Source organism: Nematolebias whitei, chromosome 1 (genome assembly GCF_014905685.2).
Source record: "Nematolebias whitei isolate Nwh7 chromosome 1, NemWhi1, whole genome shotgun sequence".
Taxonomy (NCBI): domain Eukaryota; kingdom Metazoa; phylum Chordata; class Actinopteri; order Cyprinodontiformes; family Rivulidae; genus Nematolebias; species Nematolebias whitei.
The window spans coordinates 26,649,438-26,675,364 of NC_056498.1; the positions used below are offsets into that span (position 1 = coordinate 26,649,438).

Genomic DNA, 25,927 nt, shown 5'->3' on the forward strand with positions numbered 1-25,927 from the left:
TATATATAAACTTTGCAAAATTGTACAGTTTTTAAGAAAATTAACTTATTTGTTGTCTAGGCCTGTGAAATTTCGGTGTTACTGAGTTGGTGCTAGCATAAATAAGCGTTTGTTTTATATTGTAAGGTCTTATTTGTATCTAAATATGTTCAGATCTGAAATGAGCTCATTCATTCATTCCTTCACTCATCTCTGAGTGGCCAGGAGGGAAACAGAAGAAAGAGATGAGAGCGAGCTAAGTGCTTTTTAGTGACTCAGTGACAGCCGTGACCAAAATCGTATTAAGGTCACAATGGAGGTGGTGGGGCGGAGTGAAAAAAAAGAACTTCTCAAATAAATCAATCCTCGCGTCTGATTTTTATTTTTTTCCCCAAAAGCTTCTCTATCTGCAGCTGGGTGAAATGTGGCTTTCCGAGACGCACATCACAGTTACATCTCAGTCTGTGGTGAAACATGAGCAGACATGACACCAACAAATTACTGTGAGTGCACTGACGGGTGACCCTGTTGCATCCCTCATAGCGTCTTCTGGTCAAGTGAAAGGGTTACATGCTGGACCGTAGCATCAGGGAGTTGTGTTTCCTAGTTGGGGGTAGTCTGCGGAGGGTTAGAGGGATTTCATCCACATCTTTTACTCCCTTCTCACACCATCTCCCCTTGAGATTGCATCGTATACTACTTCTCACATCCCCACCACTAATGCTTTTTTTATAGATCATTACCCCGACTCTCCCCTCGCCACTGTTAGCGATCGTTCAATCAGAAACGTTAGCTTCCCCGTGGTCCCTGTTGTGTGGCGGCTGCTCATGGGAGGTGAGGAAGCTTCGATCAGGCACATTAGGCTGTTTGCTTTGATTTGATGCATGGGGGTCTGCATGCCGTTCCATGTTATTGGCAAATCCGAGTCGCCAGTAATGGTGATTCACTAGTAGCCCAGAGCAACTGGTGCTCAGTTCTAGCTATGAATGTATCCACGACAGCCTGGGTGTTTGTCGTTAATGAGGTGCCTCGATGTACTGGCGTTCAGGTTTATGATCTGACAAGGAGACAACTTGTTAAAAGGCTCCAGCCATTATTTCTCTCTCCTTTTCCCCAACTCTGTCTCATTCGTTTCTTTTCCCATTGGCCTACTGGTTCCCACTTAACACTGACATCATCTAATAACTTTCCCACCTTTCAAACTTCTCTCTGCTTTCACCTATCCTCTGACCTCCATACCTCACTTGGTTGCTGTCTTCGTTTTGGTGGAGGGGACTCTTGTAAGCTCTGGTAACAGAGGTTAATCCTCTCTTATTAGAAGCAGGATTACTGGAGGGAAAGGGACAGGAGCAGACAGGCAGGGTGGATGCTAACCTCAACCTCAAATAAGGAGAATGACAAAATGTCATGACTGACCTAAGAGGCTTGTCTAAAGAGAAAGTGATATATAGAGGTTTAGGATGTAATAGCCTCAGCAAGTTGCTCTTAACAGGCTTCTAGTGGACTTGTTGAGCTGCAGAACCTTAAGATTGTGCACATTTTGTTTGAATGTTCGAACTGCTGTTTAATATATCGTATTATTTCACATTATTAGTGTTTAGCATATATCTTAGATCTTTTAGCGTATAGTTTAGCGTTCGTTTAGCATATATCTTATATCCTTGTATACTATTTCGCTTTTTTATACTTTATATTTTTGCTATTTTGGGGTGTAACTGGGACCTTGAGTACACAATTTTGTTCCACCTCATGTACCATGTGATGTGAATGACAATAAAGAACCTTGAAGCAATTCACTGACATACTGTTTAAAAATTCTTATGATATCCATTTGTTTTTTTCTTAAAAATAAGCTAATTTACTTGTCATAATCTTTTTTTTTGTTTTGTTTGTTTGTTTACTTTTTTATAATTTCAAGCAGCTCTTGAGGAGTCCTTAAATTTTGATGGTCTTTCCAAAATTTCCTCTCACTTTAGTCTAGTCCTTGCACCTGACCATTTTCAGGCACTCTCCTGAAAATAGTCATGTAGACGTACTGGATCGGAAATGAAAAATGAAAAACATTAAAATAGTTTTAGAAAGATGAGAGAACTGCCCCACAGGACAATGAAATACACGTTTGCCTTTTTAGAAGCAACATGTGAAACATGACTTTTGCACAAAGAAATGATGATCCCCTGATGATTTTCCTCACATCCAAAGCAATGAACTGTTATTTTTTTGTGTATTTTTTTTTCTTTTTTCTTTGAAAGCTCAAGAAACAAATGTTTAATTTGTCATTTCTACTAACCCGGTGCTCCTCTTCTTCTTTTATTTGACTGAAAAAAGAGTTCTCACAGGATTAATCTGTTCTTTGTTTTCTGTCTTTCTCTCCCCTTCATGCCTAAAACTAGAAGTGGAACAAAAAGGTAACTAAATGCCAACAACTTTTCTTTTTTCATCGCCCTTTTCATTTACTGCACGTCTGTGTTATCATTTCCTGGTGACGGGTCGCTACTTCCGGTTTCTGGCCTTTTTCATTTCTGTGTTCAGTGTTTGTTTCATTGGTGTGGTTCATTGTGTAATTCATGGGGGAAATTACATTGTTCTAATGAAATGCATTACCAGACATTAAATATATATTTTATAAATCAACTCAATTACGATTGAATATAATTTTATTTTTTATGGCACATATTTATGACATAAGATAGCTTAGAGCAGGGGTTCCTAATACTGGTCCTTGAGGAACACCATCCTAATACAAAGTAGTTTTAGTTGTTTCTCTGCTCCGACACACCTGCTTTTAATAAATGGGTGATTTGCAGGCTTCTGCAGAACTTGAGGATGTAATTAAATCACTTAATCAGGTATGTTGTAGCAGGGAAACAACTAAAAAATGCAAGATGGTGTTCCTCAAAGACCAGGGTTGGGAACCCCTGTCTTAGAACACTTTACCAAAATCAAATAGAACAGACTTAATGCCCTATTTCATTCAGTCCCATTCAAGTTTAAATTCAGTTGCATACAGTTTTATTCAAAGACCACAATCTTTATTTTGTCTACATTTAAATTCAGAAATTATGCAGGCTTTGTGCATATACCACATGCTTGTAGGTTTAGTTTAATAATCAAGCTTCGTGGATGACTATAGCTGCGTGTCATCAGCTAACAATAAGTATTAATCCCATGAGGCCTAATAATTTAAATGGTAACTGGTCTGTACTAATATGACACCTTTTTATCTAATCAATGTACCCAAAGTGCTTTACAATGCAATCTGTGCCCTCATTTACTCAACCGCGCACACATACATACAACACTCTGCTAGATCTCTACAAAGCTAATCTGAACAAATCCTTCTATAGAGACTAATCCGTGCTTTAGACCACATTCATACATCAATGGGACACACAATGGAGGCAATGAGGGGTTCATTGTCTTGCACAGGGACACTTCAACATGTGACTGCATAGTGGTGGAATTGAACCCCCAACTCTCCCATTGGCGGAGGACTGCTCTAACCACTCAGCCACAGCTTCCCCGAACTAACAGAAGTTAAGCATATAAAATGTAAAGAGCACTGGTCTAAGCACTGAACTCTGAGGAACTCCATGACTATCTGGCTGATAAATTACATGAAATACACTGGAATTTATCTTTAGTCAATTAATAAAAATGCTGTATGGCTTTTAATAAACGTGTCTTGATTAAAATTTAAAAAGGTTTTGTTTAAAATTCAAAATATTTTCCAAATTGAAGACATTATTCTTTGAAGTAATGCACATTGCCCACCTATTTGCATACCAAAATTGAAGGCCCAGATCTGTTGGAACTCAGACTAAGTCATAATGATGACTCTCAGCTGCTACCACACCAAACCTTAACTGAATTTCTGTAAATTTGTCCTAGTTAAAGCCTTTTTATGTTTTTTACTAAGGGTGAATTTCTAGGACAGTTAAGTGGATTAACTCCAGAAATTAATCAGTTGTATATTCATTCAACCTTTATGTATACAGGTTAGTCTCATTGAGTCACGAGGACTCATTTAAAAAAAAGAGACCTGTTGTATGAAAATCCAGTAATTTCATCCATTGAAAGCATGTTTTCTGTATACATCTGGTGCCAGTTCCAAGCATGTAAAAATGGTGAGGGCATTTGTGCCAAAGCTAACACGTGAATCTTCATCTGTCCTACCTGAGCTATGACTGCTTTACCAGATCAGTCATGGCCTGGGTTAACACTAACTGACTCTGGCACCGTTACCCAGCAAGGTGGCGGTTGATGTTGGACGTAGAGACTAATGATCTGCTGTTGTGACCCCTGTAGAAGAAAAAGATATAGAGATCTGTTGTTTTTTTTAGCTTCATTGAGATCCATATTGCCGTCCATGAGATATTTTGCTAACAAATACAGACACAAACAATTACTTGATTGCTTGCCTTATAGCCGTTTGCAATGTAAACCAACTTAGTGTTGTCGCTTTAGTCCCTATACCAATATACAGTTCTGTCTCCTGTAGATTTGTATTGATTGATCTCAAATGTCAACAGATACTTTTGACATTGCAACATATATGATGATGCCACAAGGTAAAACACAGTTAGAAACTGGCTTCCTGATGAAAACGTTTAAGTCCAGGATATATTTATTCTCCGCAATAACTGAAAATCATTCCTGCTCTGCTTTACCCGCTGCGTAATATTAAAGCAGAAGGCTATAGCGCCTGATCAATAGCTCGTCCAATAAGTTGTCAGCATTTTTCAAACAGCTCCTACATGATGATGGCTATAACCTTCAGGGACTCACAGGTCAATACTGCAGATAGATTATTGCAGTGGCAATCTTACATTATCAGCACTGTATGAAGCCGGACTACATATTCTGAAGCTTCACCGAGAGCCTCGGAGGTTTTGTTTCTTCAATCAGCTACAAATACGTCTGTTGTTGGCCAATAAATATAAAGATGTACTCATGTTAAATAAGACAACATAGGCACAAGACAGTATGATAGAAAATTTTACGTTTTCAGTGCACATCAGTCATTACAGAGCAAGTGAAAGCTGGGCGAGAATGTTATTGTTTGCGCTGTCTAGTGGATGGATTTTATTGTAACTCTCAGAAATGAATCATTAGATTTATATCTATAATTGATTAGGTGTAGAAGTCACCATGATTCAAGATGTCTGCCACAGATACGTAACCTTGACAAACACAAAAACGACTCCAAATCAGTTAAATCTCAAGAAACTGAGCTAAAATTTGGCATGTTGGTAGTCGAGAGTCATGCACAACACATATCCTGTTGATTCAAAGTCCTTCATTAAAACATTATTATTAACTTCTAGAGTTAACCCTATATGTTTGTTAGCAGAATATTTCATGAACCACTGGACAGATTTGGATGAAATTCTCAAAATGTAATCACTGGTTGTACATCTACAGCTGATTTTCTTCAACTGAGCCAACCTGATTTAAGATGTCCGCCACAGCTAATCGATCATAGACATGACAAAAAGAACTCCAAATCAGCTACTTTTATAGATACTGAGCTAAAATCTGGTGTGGTAGTAGCTGAGGTTCACACGAGACAATCATATTTTCCTGGTATGACAAAAATAACTATAACTCTGTCATGTCTCAACACACAACTGCATGCAAATGCATTTTATTTTAAAACTCTTATATGAAAGGCGGTGGGCAGCATGCCATCCTTCAAGGTAAGCTAAGCCTTTAAAAAAAATCTGACAGAAGAGAATGACATCAAAGTAAATGTTTGAAAACATTCCCCATGAAAACCATAATTGTCTTATTTTTCTATTTGTCACACATGGCTTCATCTCTGCATTCACACCCGTAAAAAGCATCTTTTTAAAACACTGCATTGATCCTCACACTGTGCTGTCAGTACAAAGCTTTCCTACTCTGACCTCGTAGCCTAGCACATCTTGTGTTTTTTTTTTAACGGGAGAGAAACAGCTCCCTCAGCATTTAGCAGAGCAAACGCTGAGCTGTGCGCCGAGGCTCTGTGTCACCAGGATGCATCTCACCATATTTTCACCTGCAGATAGACAACATGTTTAATCTTGGGAGATTACAAGGGAAAGGAAGGCTCTGTTTTCTCTGTCTCTTTCTCCCGCTTTCCCCTCGGAGCACGCAGTTTCTACCTCTCGACGGATCTGCGGCAGAACCTGTCAGCACTCTGTCAGGATGATGCCCTGCCCTAGGGAAAAAGGCTTTCTCACATACTGTTTTATTTCTGCACCCTTATGAAAAAGAAACTTCCCTTTTTTTGCTCTTTTTTTATCATATTTGCATTTTTTTTAAATAATTTACTATATTTTTCTGACTATAAGTCACACCAGATTATAAGGTGCATTCAGCGAAACAAAACAGTCAGATAAGTCAAACTTTATTCAACTCATTCACAATAACTCTTGTAGCATGATACTGCACTCCTCTAACTATGACCCCTGACCCTTGGGTGTCTTCCATTATTCCATTTATTGTTACATTGTTCAGTTGTAACACATAAAATACAAAATAATACACTCAATACAGAACAATACACATTTTTGTGCGCCGTGTACCACATAAAATCGGTTCGAGGTCAGTAAACACAACCAGAATTAATACATAAGGTGCACCGGCTTATAAGGCTCACTGTCGATTTTTGAGAAAATTAAAGGATTTTAAGTACGCTGTATAGTCCCAAAATATGGTATATTTATAAGTTTAATCCAGTACAGTGGCGATTTTAGCATCTTTTTGGGGGTTTTCAAACACCCCTAAATATGAACTCAGCATCCCTGAAAAATTAAGAAACCATCTTTACGATTTTGTAAGAAAACTCAGTTCTCTAACCTTAGAGTCACCAAAGTACTGAATAAATTTGGAAAAAATATGGAATAAATGATGTCACTCTTAAACGGCCCAGTAAAATCTATGATTTTTTTTTTTTGCGCGAGTCCGATCCTTTAACACCCACCACCTGTCAATCAGTCCAGTAGGCTTGTCAGCAAGCGACCAGTCGGCGATCACAATTTGTCCCAAAAGTAAGCACCCCTTACCTACAGGAGGTCTACCCCCTTGTCCTCTGACAACATTGTCAGTGTTTTGCTTTACGGACGCTTTGCGGTCAGAGGGATTTTGTGAAAAATCATCAGAAAAATTGTTGAACGCTGTCAGTGGAAAACATTTAATTCAGACACGTGTTACCCTGAGCGGTTTTTTTTTTTTTTGGGGGGGGGGGGGGGGGGTGGGGGGGCAAAGCAGAATGTGCTCTTTTCACACAATAGCTGTTGGTCAGGCTACTTCTTGTTGCTCTCTTAAATAGTTATTGAATCAAGTGTTTACTTATGTAGATAAACATAGATGATTAACAACCCATTATAATACACCAGAATGCAGAAAATGGCATCTACACTACTCAAAATTTTCTGGGGGAGGACCCCCATCAATGTGTCTCCCCCCACCCCAAATTACAAATGCTTCTGACACCTGTCACTGCACGATCCGTATCGTCAGCTCATTTGCGCATGCGCTAAAAGAAATACGTCTGGGAGGGCTTTAGACATTGTAGATCACAAAATTAATGGATTTTCTGTCTTAATATCAAAATGTATATAATATATGTGTTGTATTAAATCAGCTTACAGGATATCATTTTGCACATTTTTATAATTAAGGCTGGAAGTCATTATTTCCAGTACATTTTCCTAAATCTCGTATATTCAAATGCATTTCTTTTAGCGCATGCACAATTGAGCTGACGGTACAGATCGTGCTTTCGGAACAGATAGTGCAGTGACATCGCCAATGGCCACCGTGTTCAAGTCAAGAGCCACTGTCAGCACTGGGGGCTGAGCACCCCTAAAGCTCAGAGCCTAGAATCACCCCTGATCCTGTGGTTTTATTCAACAATTTAGGTGCTGTATTTGTCAAAAGACAGAAAATGACAATTCCCTTGCTCCACGGTGATCAATATTCAATTGAAATAGGCTTTTGCAAATGCTTCCTTCTATTGACCCACTCCAGCTGTATTGCCTTGGCTGAGCTTTATCAGATCTAAGTACAAACCAGTTCACGTGTAATTAGTTTAGTGTGTGCGGTGCTGTAAATCACACCCCAGATAAAAATGTCATGCAGATGAAATAACAGAAAGCAGTCATTACTTTAAAGATGATCCCGTGTTTTTCCTTTGTTTTCATTTGTTTTCATTTTCTCAGAGAGCTGCCATGGCCGATGATCACAACGCAGATATTTGTCAGAATTCAGAATGGTATTATGTGTGTAACGCTTTTTATTTTAGATTCTAACTCAGAGAAAATACAGAAAGAATCAAACAGTGTCTTTACTGCTTCTGTTTTTGTTTGTTTACCCCCCCCCAAAAAAAAAAGAGATGTGTAATGGGAAAAAAAAATGGCTGTGTGTGTTTCTGTGCATGTGGGCGAGAAGTGGTGCGTTTTGTTAGTTTTAACAGCATCTCCAACTTCGCTCTGCTCATAAAGTCAGACGATATAACCCTCACTGAGTTTATTATTCCCTCCCTACAAACATTAAATCGGTTTGTTTAGCAGCATTGTGGATAATTTCTTTTGGGGTCAGAGGAAAAAGAACTGTTCTCAACAATAAACTGAGGGGTCTCACTGTGTTGAAAAACACATTTTACACAATGTAAAATCAGAATACACATTTTTTTCTTGGTTTTATAATGGTAAATTGCAATATTTATGCATTTGTAATTCAGCACTTGTTAGAGTATTTTGATAGACACTAGCTGATTTCTATTTGTTATCACTGCCTTTAATCAAAGTCTGATTATTCCAGCACCGATCGAGAGGTGTGAGTCAACAACTCCTTCGTAATGAGCTACACATTTAAACTGTGTGTGTTTTTGGTTGAATCCCATTTCCCAGAGCTAACCCTTACTCTTTGAACGTTAAGTTGAAGTCACAAAGTGCGCTGGTTAAAATATTCCACTGTAGACTAATACACTTCTTTGAAAAGCCAATAAGCCATCACTGGCTACAACCCCACATCTTTACCCTTCATTAGTCTGCTATCAGCACCACACACAATTTACGGCTATCCGGGCTTTTTACAATGTTTTTTTTTTTTTTCCATTCTTCAATCATAGCACGACAGTTAAGCATAGCGATAACCTTTTAAACTAAGAAAGAATGACATTCTGAACGCAAATAAAATCTACACACCTCGTGCTGTTTTGGAGTCTAAACGACCAACAAGGTCTCAGTTTTAAAATTACGACCTTGTGGGTCATTATGACCCAATGGCATCAGGAGGGTGAAAAATGACCATGCCCTTAAAATTGGAATGAAGACTCAAATATTTCAGTCACTGCACACCATTAATATTTAGTTATGTAGCTTGCAGCAGGCTTCACTATATGTTGTTCTTTTGTGCTTAAAGACAATTGACAAAATAATATAAAACAAAATGTTAGAATACACCAAACTAGGCATTACAATGGCTGTTGTGGCAATAAAATATTTGTTTGCCAGAGCAAGTTATACCTCTTTGTTTGAACTGTCTTTAAATTTCTATTTTATGGCCTATCCGTTCACCCTCCTTATACATCCCCCCAAACATTTGGAAATGCTACTATCCAGCATGAATGGTCAAAACACAAGTATAGGGCTAAGTAGTAGGGGTAAGAGGTGAAATGGGATTTGACTTTAATATCAATTGCTATTCTTATTTTTTAATACCTGCCAATGTAACTCTATAATTGTCTTTCCCAATTTTTGGCTCCTCAGTTTTCCTGTGCCCAGGGCTTCTGCGTAGGGTATACCAGAGCGAGCACCTCTTCGAATCGGACCACCAGTCTGGGGCCTGGTGCAAAGATCCTCTCCAGGCCTCGGATAAGATATATTACATGCCTTGGACACCGTATCGTACGGACACCTTGACTGAATACTCATCGAAGGAGGACTTTATCGCTGGGAGGCCAACAACAACCTACAAACTGCCACATCGTGTCGATGGAACAGGCTTTGTGGTCTACGACGGTGCTTTGTTTTTCAATAAGGAACGCACACGCAACATTGTCAAGTTTGACCTGCGAACTCGCATCAAGAGTGGTGAGGCTATTATAGCTAATGCCAACTATCATGACACATCTCCATACCGCTGGGGAGGAAAATCAGACATCGACTTGGCTGTGGATGAAAATGGACTTTGGGTGATTTATGCCACTGAGCAAAACAACGGGCGGATTGTCATCAGCCAACTCAATCCCTACACACTACGGGTTGAAGGGACCTGGGACACAGCTTATGACAAGCGTTCAGCTTCCAATGCTTTCATGATTTGTGGGATCCTGTATGTGGTTAAGTCAGTCTATGAGGATGATGACAACGAAGCAACAGGAAACAAGATCGACTACATCTACAACACAGAATTAAGTAAAGATGGATTTCTGGACATCCCTTTCCCTAACTCTTATCAGTACATTGCCGCTGTGGATTATAATCCCAGGGACAACCTGCTGTATGTCTGGAACAACTACCATGTTGTCAAGTATTCTCTGGATTTTGGAGCATTAGACAACAGACTCGGTAAGACCAGACTTACTTTTTACACTCATTTTTTTTCCTTCACATTGAGCAAAATGTGAAGACAGCATTTATTTTAAATACCGTAAAAGAGGGTGAATCATATTTGATTTTCTCTCATGTAGGATTCTAAAAGACACAAAAAACAACATCTACTGACATGTTTTTACTGTAGCTATCTGCTAAATCTCCAGTATTAGTATTAGTATGTACCTGGTAAATTAAAGTCATGTTCCCCGTAAGATTGAAACTTTCAGATTTAGACATTCGATAAGCCTTTCACCATCACAAGCACTCTAGCAAAATCCTCTTTATTGTTGTCCATTGGATTTTCTGACAATTTTCTTCTCAGAAAGATTTAAAATTTTTTACTTATTTGACCTATGGCCTGCCATTTTTTATGGTTATAGAAAAGCACTCAGAATGTTGCTTTTGACTCTGAGTTTTTACTGTGTTGAATGTATAGAACAGCCTGACATGAAATGCTTTGAATTGTTTTGTGAGTATTGTGAGTTCAAGTTCAAGTATCTTTATTATCCCCAAGGGGCAATTAGTTTCACAGTCAGTAGATTTAAAACATCCATACTAGACAAGACATTAAGGCATTAAAATGACAATATGGAAGTCATCAATGTTCATTGAGAAGCCTGATCACTTGGATGAATGAGTTTTTCAGTCTGTTTGTTCTACATCTGGGCTGCAGATACCTGCATCCAGATGGAAGCAACCTGAACTCACTGTGGAGTGGGTGATCAGGATCTGCCAGAATCAACCTGGCCTTGTTCAGTGACCTCGTCTTGTGTAGGTCAATGAGCTTCTGTAGTGCGATGCCAGCAGTTTTGCTGCTCGTCCTCACAATCCCAGAGAGTTTGTTCCTGTGTTTGCATGTTACATTATTGTAATATTTTGAGCAAATAGGTTGATCAAAAGTATGTGAAATGTCCTACGATAGAAATTTGGGAATGTGTGGGCTGGTGAAAGGTAGCTGTAGGGATGTGATCAATGTGTTACTCCTGTATTTGAAACTAGGCCTGTTGCGATAAACAATAAATCAATTAATCGCATGATCAATGAAAATTATCAACCTCATTTTCATTTACCGGCTTTATCGTTTCTTCGTGTCTCTACTGAAGACACGACTCAACTCTTGTGCTCTTCACTGACCCCTCATTTTCTCTTTTCTCTTTAAAATCTGTGTTAACCATCCAAAATCGTGTTTTTGGATTGTTTAAAGCAGCTAAGCTGAGAAGCTAAGCTACGAGCTAAGCTAACAGGCCAACCTCGGAAATAAACTTCCGTCTTGTCGAGCTCCAAAATTCATGGTTGAAACCTGTGCCTTTGTGTAAAAATTTGTTTTTCTCTGCAAAAAGAAGCTGAGAACTTGTTTACTTATTTTTTTTAAATTAAAAGCTTTGTGTGAAAAATGCTGTGGTAAAGAGCTCAAACCACACAGAGCGTCAACCATGTCACGTCAAGAGCCCTCCCTCCCATTTTTCTTAGAGACACACTGCTCAATTATCCATCCTTTGGTTCAAACAGTCTTATACTGCCATCCGGTGGTCAAAAAAAATACTACAACCAAACAAATCAACATTTCTTCTAAAATTTGCCAATTAATTTTTGTAAAATTTCAAACAATATTATCGTTTATCGCAATAATTTCTGAGACAGTTATTTGCCCAGCAAAATTTGTTATCGTGACAGGCCTATTTGAAACTTGATAGACGGAATCCAAGTCACAAACAGATTCTGGCTGTAGATTAGCAAAGAATTGCTAATTCAGTTGCCTTTTTCCATTGCTTGTAAGCAAGGCAATGTCATTTCAGTGTTTCACTGCTAAAATGTTGTAGTGTCAGTTACATTTTATCAAAAGAGGAATGTTTCAGGTTTTGACAAAAGTTCCTTAAAACATTTTTTACCACACTTGGTTATTTATTCACCCTGGAGCCTATCAATGTAAAGTATAGGCATATAGCCATTAACCTAACATACATGTGTTTAGACTTAGATGAAAGTAGTGCACCAACAGAAAGTATATAGTTATATAGTTATAAAGGCCTTAAAAAGTTTTAACCATACACAGGTTTGGTTAAATTGTATTAAAACAAACGCACAAACACATAGAACACCTGACTGTGTAAAATAATAAAGTCATAATAGATAATATAATAATAAAGTCCCAGAATAAAGTCATTAGGTTCAAAGTAAAACTCAATTGGAAAATGATAATTATGCACAGATGACAGCTTCAAAAAAATTGCGGTTTCCTGTGCTTTTTGGAATTGTAAGTAGACACAGTTTTCAACAAGAATGGGGGAAAAAAGTATTTTTAGTGTTTGTCTTATTTATTCGTTGCATGGTCAGTAATCATCCAGGCTTATTATCTGTCAATATTGGACTTTGTGAAGGTTTCACTTTTAATTAAGGCTTTTCAGATTGAGCTCGTACTGTAAGTGTAAGGTCTTCAACTTGGGAGGTTTTGAATTGCAGCACTGCTTTTTGCCGATGATGTGATGTTGTTCGCCTCATTGAGCTAAACTGTCAGTGCTTCTTGAGGCAGTTTAACATTGGCAGTGAAGCAGCTGGGGTGAAGATCAGCACCTCCAAGTTTGAGGCAATGGTTCTCAACTGGAAAAGGATGAATTTCTACCTTGGTGTTGGGAGTGGGCTACTACTCCAAGTTAATGGCTCCAAGTGTTTTGTGTTTTGTTCATTAGCGGGGGTGGAATGGAGCGGGACACCGATAGGTGGATTGGAGTAGCATCTGCAGTGATGTGGACGCTGTACTGGTCTTTTGTGGAGAACATAAACTATTATTGGATTTGCTACCTGGATGATTGAGCATGAACTTTGTTGATTTGACTTAGCCTTTAGGAAAGGATGAGAAGTTTGGCTATTTGGGAGGCGTGTCAAATTGCTAATCTGAATCGTTGTAAGAAGTTAGCTGAAATGGTTCAGGCATCTAGTAAGGATGGCATCTAGGCATGTACAGACGAAGATATTTTGGACATTTCCCACCAGGAAGAGACCTCAGGTTAGACTTACTGGAACGTTTAGACCTCTCAGCTAGCCTGGGACCACCCCAGAACCCCTTCATATTGGCTGGGAAGATAGAGGTCTGGGAATTTCTGCTTAAGTTACTTCTCTCACAACCTTTTTTTTATTTTATTTTTAATTTTATTTAGTTTTTCCAAAAAGTGGCAGAAGCTGACTTTATGGAAGGATAGTTCATAGACATCATTGGTAACATGATAACAGCTAAATTTATTTTTCTACCAACCACAGATAAATTCCCAAGTTTTTCAACACTGTATATCTTTTTGGGTTTTCTACACATATGTATTTTAGCCACTTGTTTGAAGTCTTTCACCCAAGCTTTAGGAAAAGTACTGCTTGCAGCAAACTTTCCAAAACTTGTTTAAGTCCAGTTTCTCCCTTCCATTGTTCTTTTTATAAATCTGTAGTCGTTGGAAAGCTTATAACAGGAACAGAGAAGCTGTTTTGACACACCAAGGTAATTCTTCGCTCTGTCTCATCAACAGCTGTAGTCAAAAATGTCACAAGTTATTTGACTGTGAAATCCCCACCTCTGCTTTCTCCTCTAGAGCCTTTTCTACCTGCTGCCTGCCAGTTGAATTTATTTCCCTTTGCTGGCTGCAACTTTTTCCCTAAACCCATGTTTTTTTGTTGGTTTTTTTGTTATTCGAAGTCCCGCTTCAACACACCCCATAACATATTCATTTATTCAATAACCACAGTGTTTGGTTTTGAAGATATACAGCTACCCATCATAATTTGTTGTAGTTACAGAGAATGAAGTGTTGCTGTTATGCGCTTTCCGGATTGCAAAATTTTTACTGTTTAACAACACACAGTGTTACACAAATTATTATAGACATAACATGCATACACAAAATACTAGACATTCTGGTGAAACGTGTTTGGCAGCTGTTGCAGACTAGGCTCCCCCTCCAAAGCACCATCTGCATGAATATAGATAGTAAAATGTGGCATTAAGTAGATGGATGGAGTCAGAAAATAAGTATAAATGTCAGATAAACAGATAAATAAGTAATAAAAGAGCGATTGAATGGACTCTACAATAATGAGCATCCAATTTGATCCACAGCTTTATTCTGAGTAAAGCGAGTGTGAACGTTATCTACTCTACAGACTTATTTGTCTAAATTTGAAATGGTAAGACAATTACAACTAAATTATTTTAAGCAGCATTAGTATACTACTTCACTGCACACAAATTAGTTTGTGTTTCCAGTTTGCGTCAAATTGTTTACTGTTTATTTGCTACTCCATTGATGTTGGGTGGAGATCCGAGAGCAAAAAGAGAGAGCTAGAAAAGTTTTGGAGTTTGAAACTTTTTGTGACAGATTTTCAAAAAGAATTCAGGAAACCATCGATGCAATCATTTGGTGCATTTACCGCTATCCAGCGGGGCTCAAAGGCCTGACTAGAAGAGCGAGACTTGCCAAAACACCCGAGTCTAAAGTCAGTGCAGCATCTTTGTTTTGTTGCCAACACGTGCTTTGGAAATTTGATCCAGTGTCATGATCACAGCGTCTGTTAACGCTCAGAGAAAGGTGTCGTTCGCTAATCGGGCTAACGCTTGCTCATTTCCACTTATGCTTTCTGATCTTGTGAGAATGCCTGACCTGCCACATCAGTGGAGCGGGGACAGTCAGCAGAGCAGCAGACACGAGGCCAGAACCACAGCTGGGGCCAGCACTCCACTGCAAGAGCTATGACACAGAACACACAGGGTAGAGATGGCTGAAGCAAAGCATGTGCACAAATAATTCACTTTCTTCTAATACAGAAATCTTACATTTTAAGAGGATAAATGAACATAAAACAAGAGGGAAAGAACCAAAAACGTGCATGAAAATTCTTGTTATAATCAAAGTCTACCTCTCTGGGTGGTTGGCTGACAGTTGAAGAAAATCATTGTCTCTCACATATCCATTAGTCCCTGTTACTCATACCCACCTTTTTAGATTGTTTCTCACCTTTTCCATCTCTGTATGATTCAGCTCACTCATGTCCTCCATTATGAAAAAAACCTCACTTTGATTGTTTCGTACCACAGAGGTTTGCTGGACAGCAAGGTGAAGAGCTGTGTGGAATTGGTGTCATATTTCAAGTGGTAGAAATGCTAAGTGCTTGTCAATCATCTTTGAAAAAATAAAACAAAACAACAGCTGTAGAATATTCCAGCAATCTGTTTTAATAACTAAAGTTTTTCACTTTTGTCACCTGATATCTGCAGATAATTAATAAGTCTTCTGTATCTTCACTGGCCAAAGAGTATCACAACAACTCTGTTCTGCTTGACTAACATAAGCTGTACCTATGAAGGTGTGGATTTAAATCATGCCTGTTGAGTCTTGAGGCAGATCACCACTGTACCACCTCATTGCCAGGCTTTAATGGTGTTTTGAGACTGTTTTAGTTGGCCGTTTTTAATTAAAAAAAGTTAACCTCTTAACTCTAACAAGGTTGAGTCAGGTCCTCTGGATGGATTCTTCTTTGTTGAAACGTTTTGTCTTTTATCCAAAAGACGTCTTCAGTCCTATGTTCATTCTCCATTTCATGTTGCAGTCCAGTGAGCTGGATTGTAACATACATTTGGGGGCTCGTCCGGGATGCTTTGAACTTTTAGAGTAATTTGAGAGTAAAGTCATGCTATATATCCTTTGTCTAATTATTTAAATATTGAGTAAACCTGAATAATGATAAGCCAATATCCCATTCTCTATAAGCTTGGTGCTCATAAGAGACTATGTGGGTTCTTTTAAAGTGTACAGGTACATCTGGACATGCATTGCATAAGCTAAATCTTTAATAAAGTATGACGATATGTGTAAATTATGATCCTATTTAGAGAACAACAAAAAATGCTAGGGTTTGATTTTAAATGTGTCTCCCAAGTATAAACAAATCTCATCTTCATGTGCCTATAAACCAACTGGTATTGTTCAAGTCCCATATCAGTTCAGCGCAGGTAATGATCATCTACAACTGATTAACTTTTGAAGAAAACCCAATTCAGTCAGGCTGCCATATCCAATTTACCTTTGAAAATACACAAAAAAATGGCTGTAACTTGGTCAGTTTTACAAATATTAAGGGATAAAAAGCTATAGCTCTGATAGAAGCTGAGTCACCTACAACACATAGGCTGAGTGCTAATAGATCACGGAATGAGATCAGGCATACAGTCATGTTCAACGTTTGACCAAAACAATTAGAACAAGCTTTTCTAATCTTAAAATTATGGCACAAAATTGAAGGACAATTATCATTTCTTAAGACACCTTAGGTTTCTCATTTAATTCTACATTTGTTGATGCGTTGAAAGAATGATACAGTCACTTTGTGGTTTTCTCTTTACTTCCTCATTCATCCAGATGGCCTCTTCGACTCTTTTTTTGCCACTGCAAGTATAATTATTTAGTTGACTCATGATCAAAAAATTAGTGTCATAGATACATTCTCTGTCAAGCATTCAGTAATTTGGCCACATGTTGCCATCTGGACAAGGCACCGTGCCAGCCCTATTGGCCTGGAGGAAGCTGCCAGGGTTGGCTCCCCCCACCCTAATGTCGAAATAGACAATGTTTTGGATGCTCAGGCCCATCTTGGCTCTGTTTAGAGGAGCCTGACACATACTAAATTGATTAAAACTGCCTGAGCAGAATATTTGGGTTGACAGAGTCACTGTAGATAAGAAAAGTTTGACTCAGTGAGCTCTTGAGAACATACATGCCCCATACCCTTGCGTTTCATTAGCTATCATTGCTTTAACTGACAGATTCAAGTTGTAGTTGCAGGAGATTTTTCTTGATTACTAAGCTCTAAGGGATATAACGCCATGTAATTCAAACTAAGTGCTACTGAGCTACAAAAAAAGTCCTTTGCCTGCTGTATGAAGCACTTTTTGTGATGCTGAGGCTTAGGAATGTCGGCTAAATGCTTATTTTCATGGTACGCACTTATCACATGTCTGGTGCACCTCTTGGAGAGGGCAATTTTCTTCGAGAGAAAGTGCTGGCTTTAGGATTATGGTTGAGAACGATTTGTTGAGCACGTACGGACATGCACACTAAACTCCTGAGCACTCCACACACAGAAAACCATGCACAAAAGCCTCTTCGGGAAATGCTTTCATGGTTCAAGACAATAGGCTTCTGTTAGTAATGCATCTTTACATTTTTTTTACCATAAAAACAGACAGCTCTTTGTTATTCACTAGCTGTTTAACCACCCATTGTCCGAATAATTGTGTGAATGCTGATTTAGTCATTGTTGATTTGAGCCAGCCCTCACATATTTTAAGTGTTTCACAATGACACATGTAGATTTTCTCTGTGTGATACCCCATTATGTATATCATACCTGTTTGGTCTGGTCTGCCTCTTTCCATCTGCCCATCCATCACTGGCTGTGGCGGCTGTACCTTGATCTAGGAATCATACACAGATCACCTGTGCAGTGAGGGGGCTGGCAGACAATCCCTCAATTAAAGCCAGCACCCAATCCATCACTCCCAGCATAAAGGGGAGAGCACAAAAACATACATAAGCATTAAAGATTTTTGGCTAATGATAAATCAACGGAGAATTGGGATCACGTGCTTCCACTCTTATTACATTTATCGCCCAGTGCTGAAGCCCATTTCAACATGTGTTTGTCTGCTGTGCTGGTAAAATATCTCACAAACCACTGGACACATTTTAATGAATCTCAAAGTAACCACCAGTTGTACTTCTAAATCTGATTAACATTTTGAGTCAACCCAATTGAAGATTGTCGCTACAACTAATCTATCTTGGCCAACGCAAAAATGGATGAAACATGTTCAGATTTACACGTATTTAGCTAAAGATCCATGTCTTAGTAGCTGAGGTCATTCAAAACACATAAACACATGCTGTGAGCTAATTGATGGTACAAGATTTAGCATATTTACATAAGACCTTATTTTAAAGATTTTATCAAACGGCAATGACTCTGATTTTTCTCAGTTCTTATTATACACCAGTCGAAAAGTGAACGTATCATGGTAGTGTCCTTCTCTGTCTGTAAACTTTCTCTTTTCCCACCCATAACTTCTGATCTGCTTAAGATAATTTAATAAAACTCCTTACACATATGCATCATCATTAGACAGAGTGTTGTGTACCCTTTTTATTACCCCAGTTCTAATGCCAAGGTCACAAATCAAGGTCAATTTTAAAATAAGGGCTTTGTTTGTCTGGGCCATTGCCTTGTTTTGCTTTATGTGGGATTTTCTCACATTTTTTTCTATTTTGTACTTTTTTTTTTTTTAATACATCATTTCTCTCTGTGTGTGTTTGGCTACCAATTCCTCTGGAGTCCCCCCCCCAAATTGCCACATTAAGTTTAACAGGCTCGATGGCGCACAAGCCCAGAGTGATTTATTTTGACCAATCAGCCGAGCGAATCGGAACAAAGGCCTCTAAAGCAACTTTAACTCTCTTTATCATCAGAGGCTGAGTTTCTCTGTACCTTTTTGGCCTATTCTTGACACTGTTTAGAAAAAGTCTCATTCATTTATTTATTTATTTGGTGAGATAAAACCTTGGCGTATGCCTTTGCTTTTTAGTGGTTCTTTGCTAATGTTTTCTGTTTTTTGTCACTCTTTTGTCTGCTTTTCCTCCCTCTTCTTGATTTAACAATGTTTGGCCTTGTCCCTCACATTAGAGACTCAATGTTGGTCTCAAAGTGTCAAAAACAAATCCGCTCCTTCTCCTTTCATCTTAGAGTTTTGTCTAAGATAAAAGGAGGAATATTGAAGGTCGGTAAATATGGATATTTGTGGACTCCGAGGGTTTAATGGACATCTCATATTGTGCTGTTTGTACCATGGTAAAATGATGTGAGGATTAGTGATGAATGTGAAAAAAGCTTCTTTTTTTTTTTTTTTGATTTTCAAGACTTTTTGAGCATACAAAATGCAATTAAACAGAAATCAAATTAGCAAAATCCTATCTTGCAGATGAGTCAGTGTGCATATTAGACTAAAAGGTTGCTTTTATATCTGTCTGCATGCATTTTTAGTGGATTTGTGCAGTAAAATTACCCCCAGAGTACTTGAGTGTCATCCCTGTGCCAGTTTTTGTCTCTTCTGTCATCTAACGCAAACACAGCGAGCTTTTCTCCCGGCTCGCGTCCGTGCGTGCATACATATCAGCTCAGAGCATATACTCCTCCCAGCTCCGTGTGACCTCCATCGATGCCCTCTCAAATCCAGGCAAGAGAGTTGGGGAATAGGAAATTAATTGCCAAACAATGCATAGCTCCTATCCATTATGGTTCTCATCATGTCAGATGATATCGAAGCAATACCAGTTGTCTGGCAGCGTAATTTAGCACACCTCCTCCCCGCCGACACCTGCACCGCTTCAACCTTTTTCACATCCCAGTTGCACACTGATGGATTGTGGGCTGGCCACAAAAGATACCATTAAACAGCAAGCGCTTTATCGTTTTATTTTCCCACCATTCGCTTCCACCACAAAGACAGGTGTTGAATTCCAGCAGGACAGTGAACACAAAAGAAACGATAAGCTGAAGAGCTGATGTACAATTTTAGCAATATCTTTTTTATTTTTTTATTTGATTTTTTTTTACAATTCAATAAAAACTTAATAATTATAATCCAATTTATGGATATAGCTTCAAATCACAATAAAAGTTGTCTTGGGTCGCGATACAGCAAAAAGTCTATTAAAGTCAAATCTGAGTACAGTATATTTAATAATAATACAAAACATTCACATATAGCACATTATGAAATGTGAGACAGTCAAAGATCAAATGGTCCAGATATAGTTTTGATTTGGAGAAAAACAAAGAAAAACAGGTTAATGACAGCAATAATTGCCAACACAAACATTATAGAGTAAAAGCAGCAGCATAGTGATAATTGTGGTCAGCATGCCTCACATTCTATAGCAGCATAACAAAAGGAGAGCTCAGGAAATCCAAACCAACCCTCACTATAGGATTTATTTAAAAGGAAAGTCTCAAGCCTAGCCCTAAAAGTAGACAGAGTGTCAGTCACATGGTCAGAAACTGAAAGTTGGTTCCACAAGAGAGGAGCCTGAGAACTGAAAGCTCTGCCTCCCATTCTACTTTTCGAAACTCTAGGAACCACAAGTAAACCTGCAGTCTGAGAGCGAAGTGCTCTCTTGGGAAAATATAAAACAGTAGCTATGTTTACATGGACATAAGTAATCGGATTAAACGGCCATTCGGAATAAAAATGCGTTGTGTAAACGCCCCATTCGGATTATTCTTTGCTGATTCAGCTCGATCCGAATGAATTTTTAATCAGAATGAGAGGGGTAGTTTATGCCGATTCATAATCCGAATAGTGCACATGCCAACACAATCTGTTCATTTTTTTCCCAATTGTGAAAAATTGACCTGACTGCGCATGTGCGATCTATGTCTACCTCACGTATTTCCGCCTGGCTAGATGCTACTATGTCCGGGAAGCGAAACTGGTCGGTGAGCGATACAACATTTCTACTAGAAACTTTGAAAGAGCTCAAAACTATCTGTATTACTTGTAGCTCAATCAGGGAGTGCAGTAACGTCTCCACCGTCACTAAAACCTGTCAGGGGTCCATTTTGGGCATTCGGGTTTGTTTACGTTCATCCCGGAAGTAGAACTTCTTCTGTGTTTTTTTTTAAGGAAAGTTTACCACTCTGTGCATGTCAGTACTTCTATTCTGAATAAAAGCCCGCTGCATGTAAACACTCATCATGAATGGATTGTTCCCATGTTAATGATACATTCAAATTATTTAATCTGAAAACATTTCAATTTGGTCAAAGAATTTTGCGCATGTAAACATAACTATTGAGCTTTAACATAAGATAAGTATGTGTGTCAAACTCACCTACAAAAGGGGGCCAAAATTAAAACCTTTTTCAAACTAAGGGCCAGTTTCAGAATCTACATTAACTCAAGTTCGATTCCCAACATCTTTTCTTGGTCACAGGTTCCTAAACAAGAGTTTGATGGGCCTCATTTCAGAGTCAGAGAGTCAGAATCAGAAAGATTTATTTGTCATTCGCATCTCATGTGGTACATGTGGTGCAACGAGATTATGTACGCAGGGTCCCAGTTACATCCAACAATAAAATGTAAAAGAAAAACAGTAATAAGATCTAAGATATGAACTAAGAAAAACATCAACTAATTAATATACTAAGCACTAATTTGATGTTCTCTGTTACACTTTTGACAACATAATCAAAGATTACTGAAAATATTAAAGTGATAAAAGTATTTTACATTTAAAATAACATGTGGGGGGCCAGATAAGATGTCAATGAAGGCCGTATTTGGCCCCTGGGCCTTGAGCTTGACACATTGGGAATGTGTCAAGCTCAAATGTTAAAATGTTAAAGTTTAACATTTAAACTATTTTCTTAAGTTTAAACATTTTCTTCCAATTTTCAACAGAATTTTGGATCAATTGAAGACTTTAGTCTAGTTGTTAACTTTCTTGTTGCATTGTGTAGATTTTTAGCTTTCAGAAATGTAGAAATGTAAAGTAGACTTATGCCACACAGTGTAAAATTATTACTTAATAACAGCCACAATCATGCATTTTGCCTACAAAGGTATAAACAATGTGTCCCAGAATTCAAAATGTGTTAATGAGTACCTAAACCAGTCCAGTAGAAATTCCAAGGGTGACATCACACCGTATCGCACTGTATTCATTCATATCCATCCTCTCCACAGACTCATGTTCGGGCGGCTGTTGATACGCCATATTGTTTTACGTTATTAGTGTTTAGTGTATATCTTAGATCTTTAGCGTACAATTTGGTGTTCGTTAAGCGTATATCTTAGTGTATATTATAGATCCTTATATAGTGATTTGTTTTACACTTTATATTTTTGCTATTTTTGGGTTTAACTGGGACCTTGAGTACATAATTTCATTCCACCTTATGTACCACATGTGATGCGAATGACAATAAACTTGACTTGATATGGAACACGTTGAACGTTCAAATCATATTCTTGTAAAAATACCTGCAGAAGATGTAACCACACGCAGGTTCTACAACTAAAACTGGGAGGTAATTGGGTTCAGAACAAGGATGTAAGAGTCACTTCATTGTCTGATGCTTTGCCCCCCACCTTACCCCTGAAAGCCCTTTCCACCTCTTTTGATCTCAAGTCGACAGAAGTTCCTCAGAGCCGACGAGCCTTCTCGTGGTGGGGAAATGGCAAGTCATATAAACCGGATCCATTTCATAATAGCGTTGCAATTTTCTTTCCTGGAGCGAAGTAGAGCAGGCTTATCTAATTGTGGAAGCCACGAGCCCTGGGATATGGAGAGAGAGGCTAATTAGTTCGAAATGAATGCTTTGAAATGGAGCACAGAGCTTCGTGTGTGGTGGAAACAGACTTCACGCGTTTGGTGATGGTGGTGGGGGCAGAAGTGGAGCGTAAATGATGAGAGGAGCTTGTGTTTCAATGAGCAGGGAAGCTGGAGTGCATACATAAGTTTACTACTGTATTTTATGAATGAGAAGCTTTCCAGATTTTCTGTACAAACTTTAAAAAAAGTTCCTTGGCTCAGAAATCATGAGAACCTGATTTTCATGTTAATTTACATCAATGTGCCCCTGAGGATACATTTTATCCTTAATATCAGGGAAAGGAGAGGAATTAAAGGTTTGAGATAATTTAATTGTTATTACAATGTCCTCTTTCATCATTGTTATTTTTAAACCGATTACTCCTGTGCAGGGGTGTCCATTCCTGGTCCTTGAGGGCCACTATCCACTATGTTTTAGATGTTTCTCTGTTCCAACACACCTCCTATGAATCAATGAGTGATTAACAGGCTTCTCCAGAAAATCAAGAGGTAATGTACCCATTGATTCAAGTCTGTTGGAACTGGGAAACTAGCAAAACATGCAGGATAGTGGGCCTCAAGGACCAGATTTGAACACCCTGTCCCAGTTATTATAAAACCAGTTGGAGATGCACCACTGTAGAAAGCAATAATATAAGATTACTTATATACGAGTTTTAGACCTGGGATGTCCTTGTCTGGTCCTCAAGGACCACTATCCTGCATGTTTTAGATCATATGTGTCAAACTAAAGGCCCGGGGGCCAAATGTGGCCCTCGTTGACATCTTATTTGGACCTCCAAAATGTTATATTAAATGCAAAATACTTTTAACACTTTAAGTGTTTTTATTAATCTTTGATTATGATGTCAAAAGTACAACAAAGAATGACAAATGAGACGAATCAAACTCTTGTTGAGGAACCTGCAACCAAGAAAAAATGTTGGATATATAACTTGAGTTAATATAGATTCTGAAACCGGCCCTTAGTTTGAAAAGGGTTTTAATTTTGGCCCCCTTTTGTAAATGGGTTTGACACCCCTGTTTTAGATGTTTCTGTTCCAACCCACCTGATTTGAATGATTGCCAGGCCTTTGCAGAACATGAAGTGGTAATTCAACCATTGAATCAGATGGGTTAGAGCAGGATAACAAGTAGAACATGCAGGGTAGTGGCCCTCCAGGACCAGGAATGGACAACCCTGTTATGGACTAAGATCATTTTACAAGTTATGAAATGACAAAATTGTAACCATTTTGGTCAAATCTTGAAAGTAACATGATGAACACTCCCATGATGGCTGCTAAAAGTATGCGTTATGATAAACTCTACCACCACCACACCAAATTTTAGGTCAGTATATTTAAAATGTATTAAATTATAATCATTTTAGTGGTGCTGATTAGCTGGGGCTATCCTCTTGAATTGGATTGACTCCAAAAGGTAATCAGTTGTAGATGTATACCCAGTGTTTACTTTTTGTTCGTTTGAATAAAATCTGTTCATTGGTTCATGAGATATTTTGTTAAATCTACAAACGAACGCACATAGATATGAGCGAATTGATCAACTTTTTCGTTCAGCGTGATGGCCATTGAAAAAAGGATAAGTGGTAACTTCAGTGCCCTCCTCGTGGCCTATTGTTGCATCTTTACCCAATCTATAAAATTCTCATGTCGTGCATTAAAATTGTCCATAAAGGTCACTAAGTTGTTGCTTCGACCAAAAACCGTTAAACTTTTTTGTTTTTTTTGGGCCTTTTTTTTTAAATTTTTTTTTTTTTTTTTTTTTTTTGCTCCCTCATTCAGTTTGCCCCTTGGATAAATTGGGAAAGTGAAACAAAATGTCCTTGTGTTGTCTGAAAGGCGATAGTGCCATCATGGCTGTGGCTGCGGTCTGCTGCTGGGTTTCCTTTTTTGTATGCTCATCCCATGGAAAACACATTTAAGACTGCTCAAGGGCACTCTCTCCTGTTCCCTGTCTCCTGTGTGTATCTTCAGAGGTGTATTTAACATGCTGTACGTAGAACATTCTGGATAATAATTTACTGCCTGGACTCTATGGATTCATCTAAAACTATGGAATTTAATTCTAAACATGACTCCTAGTGACTTTGAATTAACCTCATGCTGTGATAGACATTCCCTCAAGTCATATTTCTTGGTACTGTCATATAGTCTTAGGCATTCAGAGGAGGTATGAGCATTTCTTTTTAATTACAATTGCTTAAGAAGAGTGGGTAAATCAAAAAATGATCTTACTGTCTCTCTGCTTGGATAAAGAGAGGAAGAAAAATTCAACCAGATGGAAAAATGTGTCCCCATTTGTGAATAGATGTAACCAACATCACCTGATAGTTCAGAAACCTTGAGGAACGTTTATATTTGAAGGCCCTTTCCCACAACAGTTCAGCAAATGGCTGCAAAGACCAATTTGTCTTTATGGTGCTCCTGGCCGTTCAGAAATCACAGATGGAGCCGACCATGTCTTGCAGACATGAGATTTCACAAATGAAGCTAGCATCACAGAACCTAAAGATGCAACTCATCTGCATTGATATGGATTGCAATGCATTCTGTGTGATGGACAACTAACATTTTCAAAACATCATAAATTAACAGTTAACCTATTCTTTTTGTGGCTATTTTCAGCTTACCTTTCACATTGTGACCTTTTTGGCTCTGCTACTACCTCGCTTTGTGGCACAAAGGTACCTTAGGTATGGGTTGGCTTCAACCCCCTTTCTGCTTCGACCCATTCACAAAACACACCAAGTCATGGCTTGAAGGGTTTTGCCTTAAGAAAATTTTGTTCTGAAATTATAAGTAGATTACTTGTGACCTGTGTCATCAAACTATTAGTATTTAAAGGCTCCAATAACCACTTAGAGCTTTATATGTCAGATTTTGATGTTAATCTTTGGAAATCGGGGCAGACAATTTGCACAGCTATTTTTTTTTT

The 25,927-nt window shown here is 38.4% G+C and overlaps 1 protein-coding gene across 1 annotated transcript in view; it reads left to right on the plus strand.

The window, feature by feature from the left end:
• Positions 1-25,927, plus strand: part of LOC119423998 (adhesion G protein-coupled receptor L3) — a 159,966-nt gene that overhangs the window by 8,300 nt on the left and 125,739 nt on the right. Inside the window, exons 2-3 of the mRNA XM_037691788.1 lie at positions 2,308-2,387; positions 9,738-10,538. Coding sequence (XP_037547716.1) covers positions 2,308-2,387; positions 9,738-10,538 — 881 coding nt within the window. The remainder of the gene's footprint in view (positions 1-2,307; positions 2,388-9,737; positions 10,539-25,927) is intronic.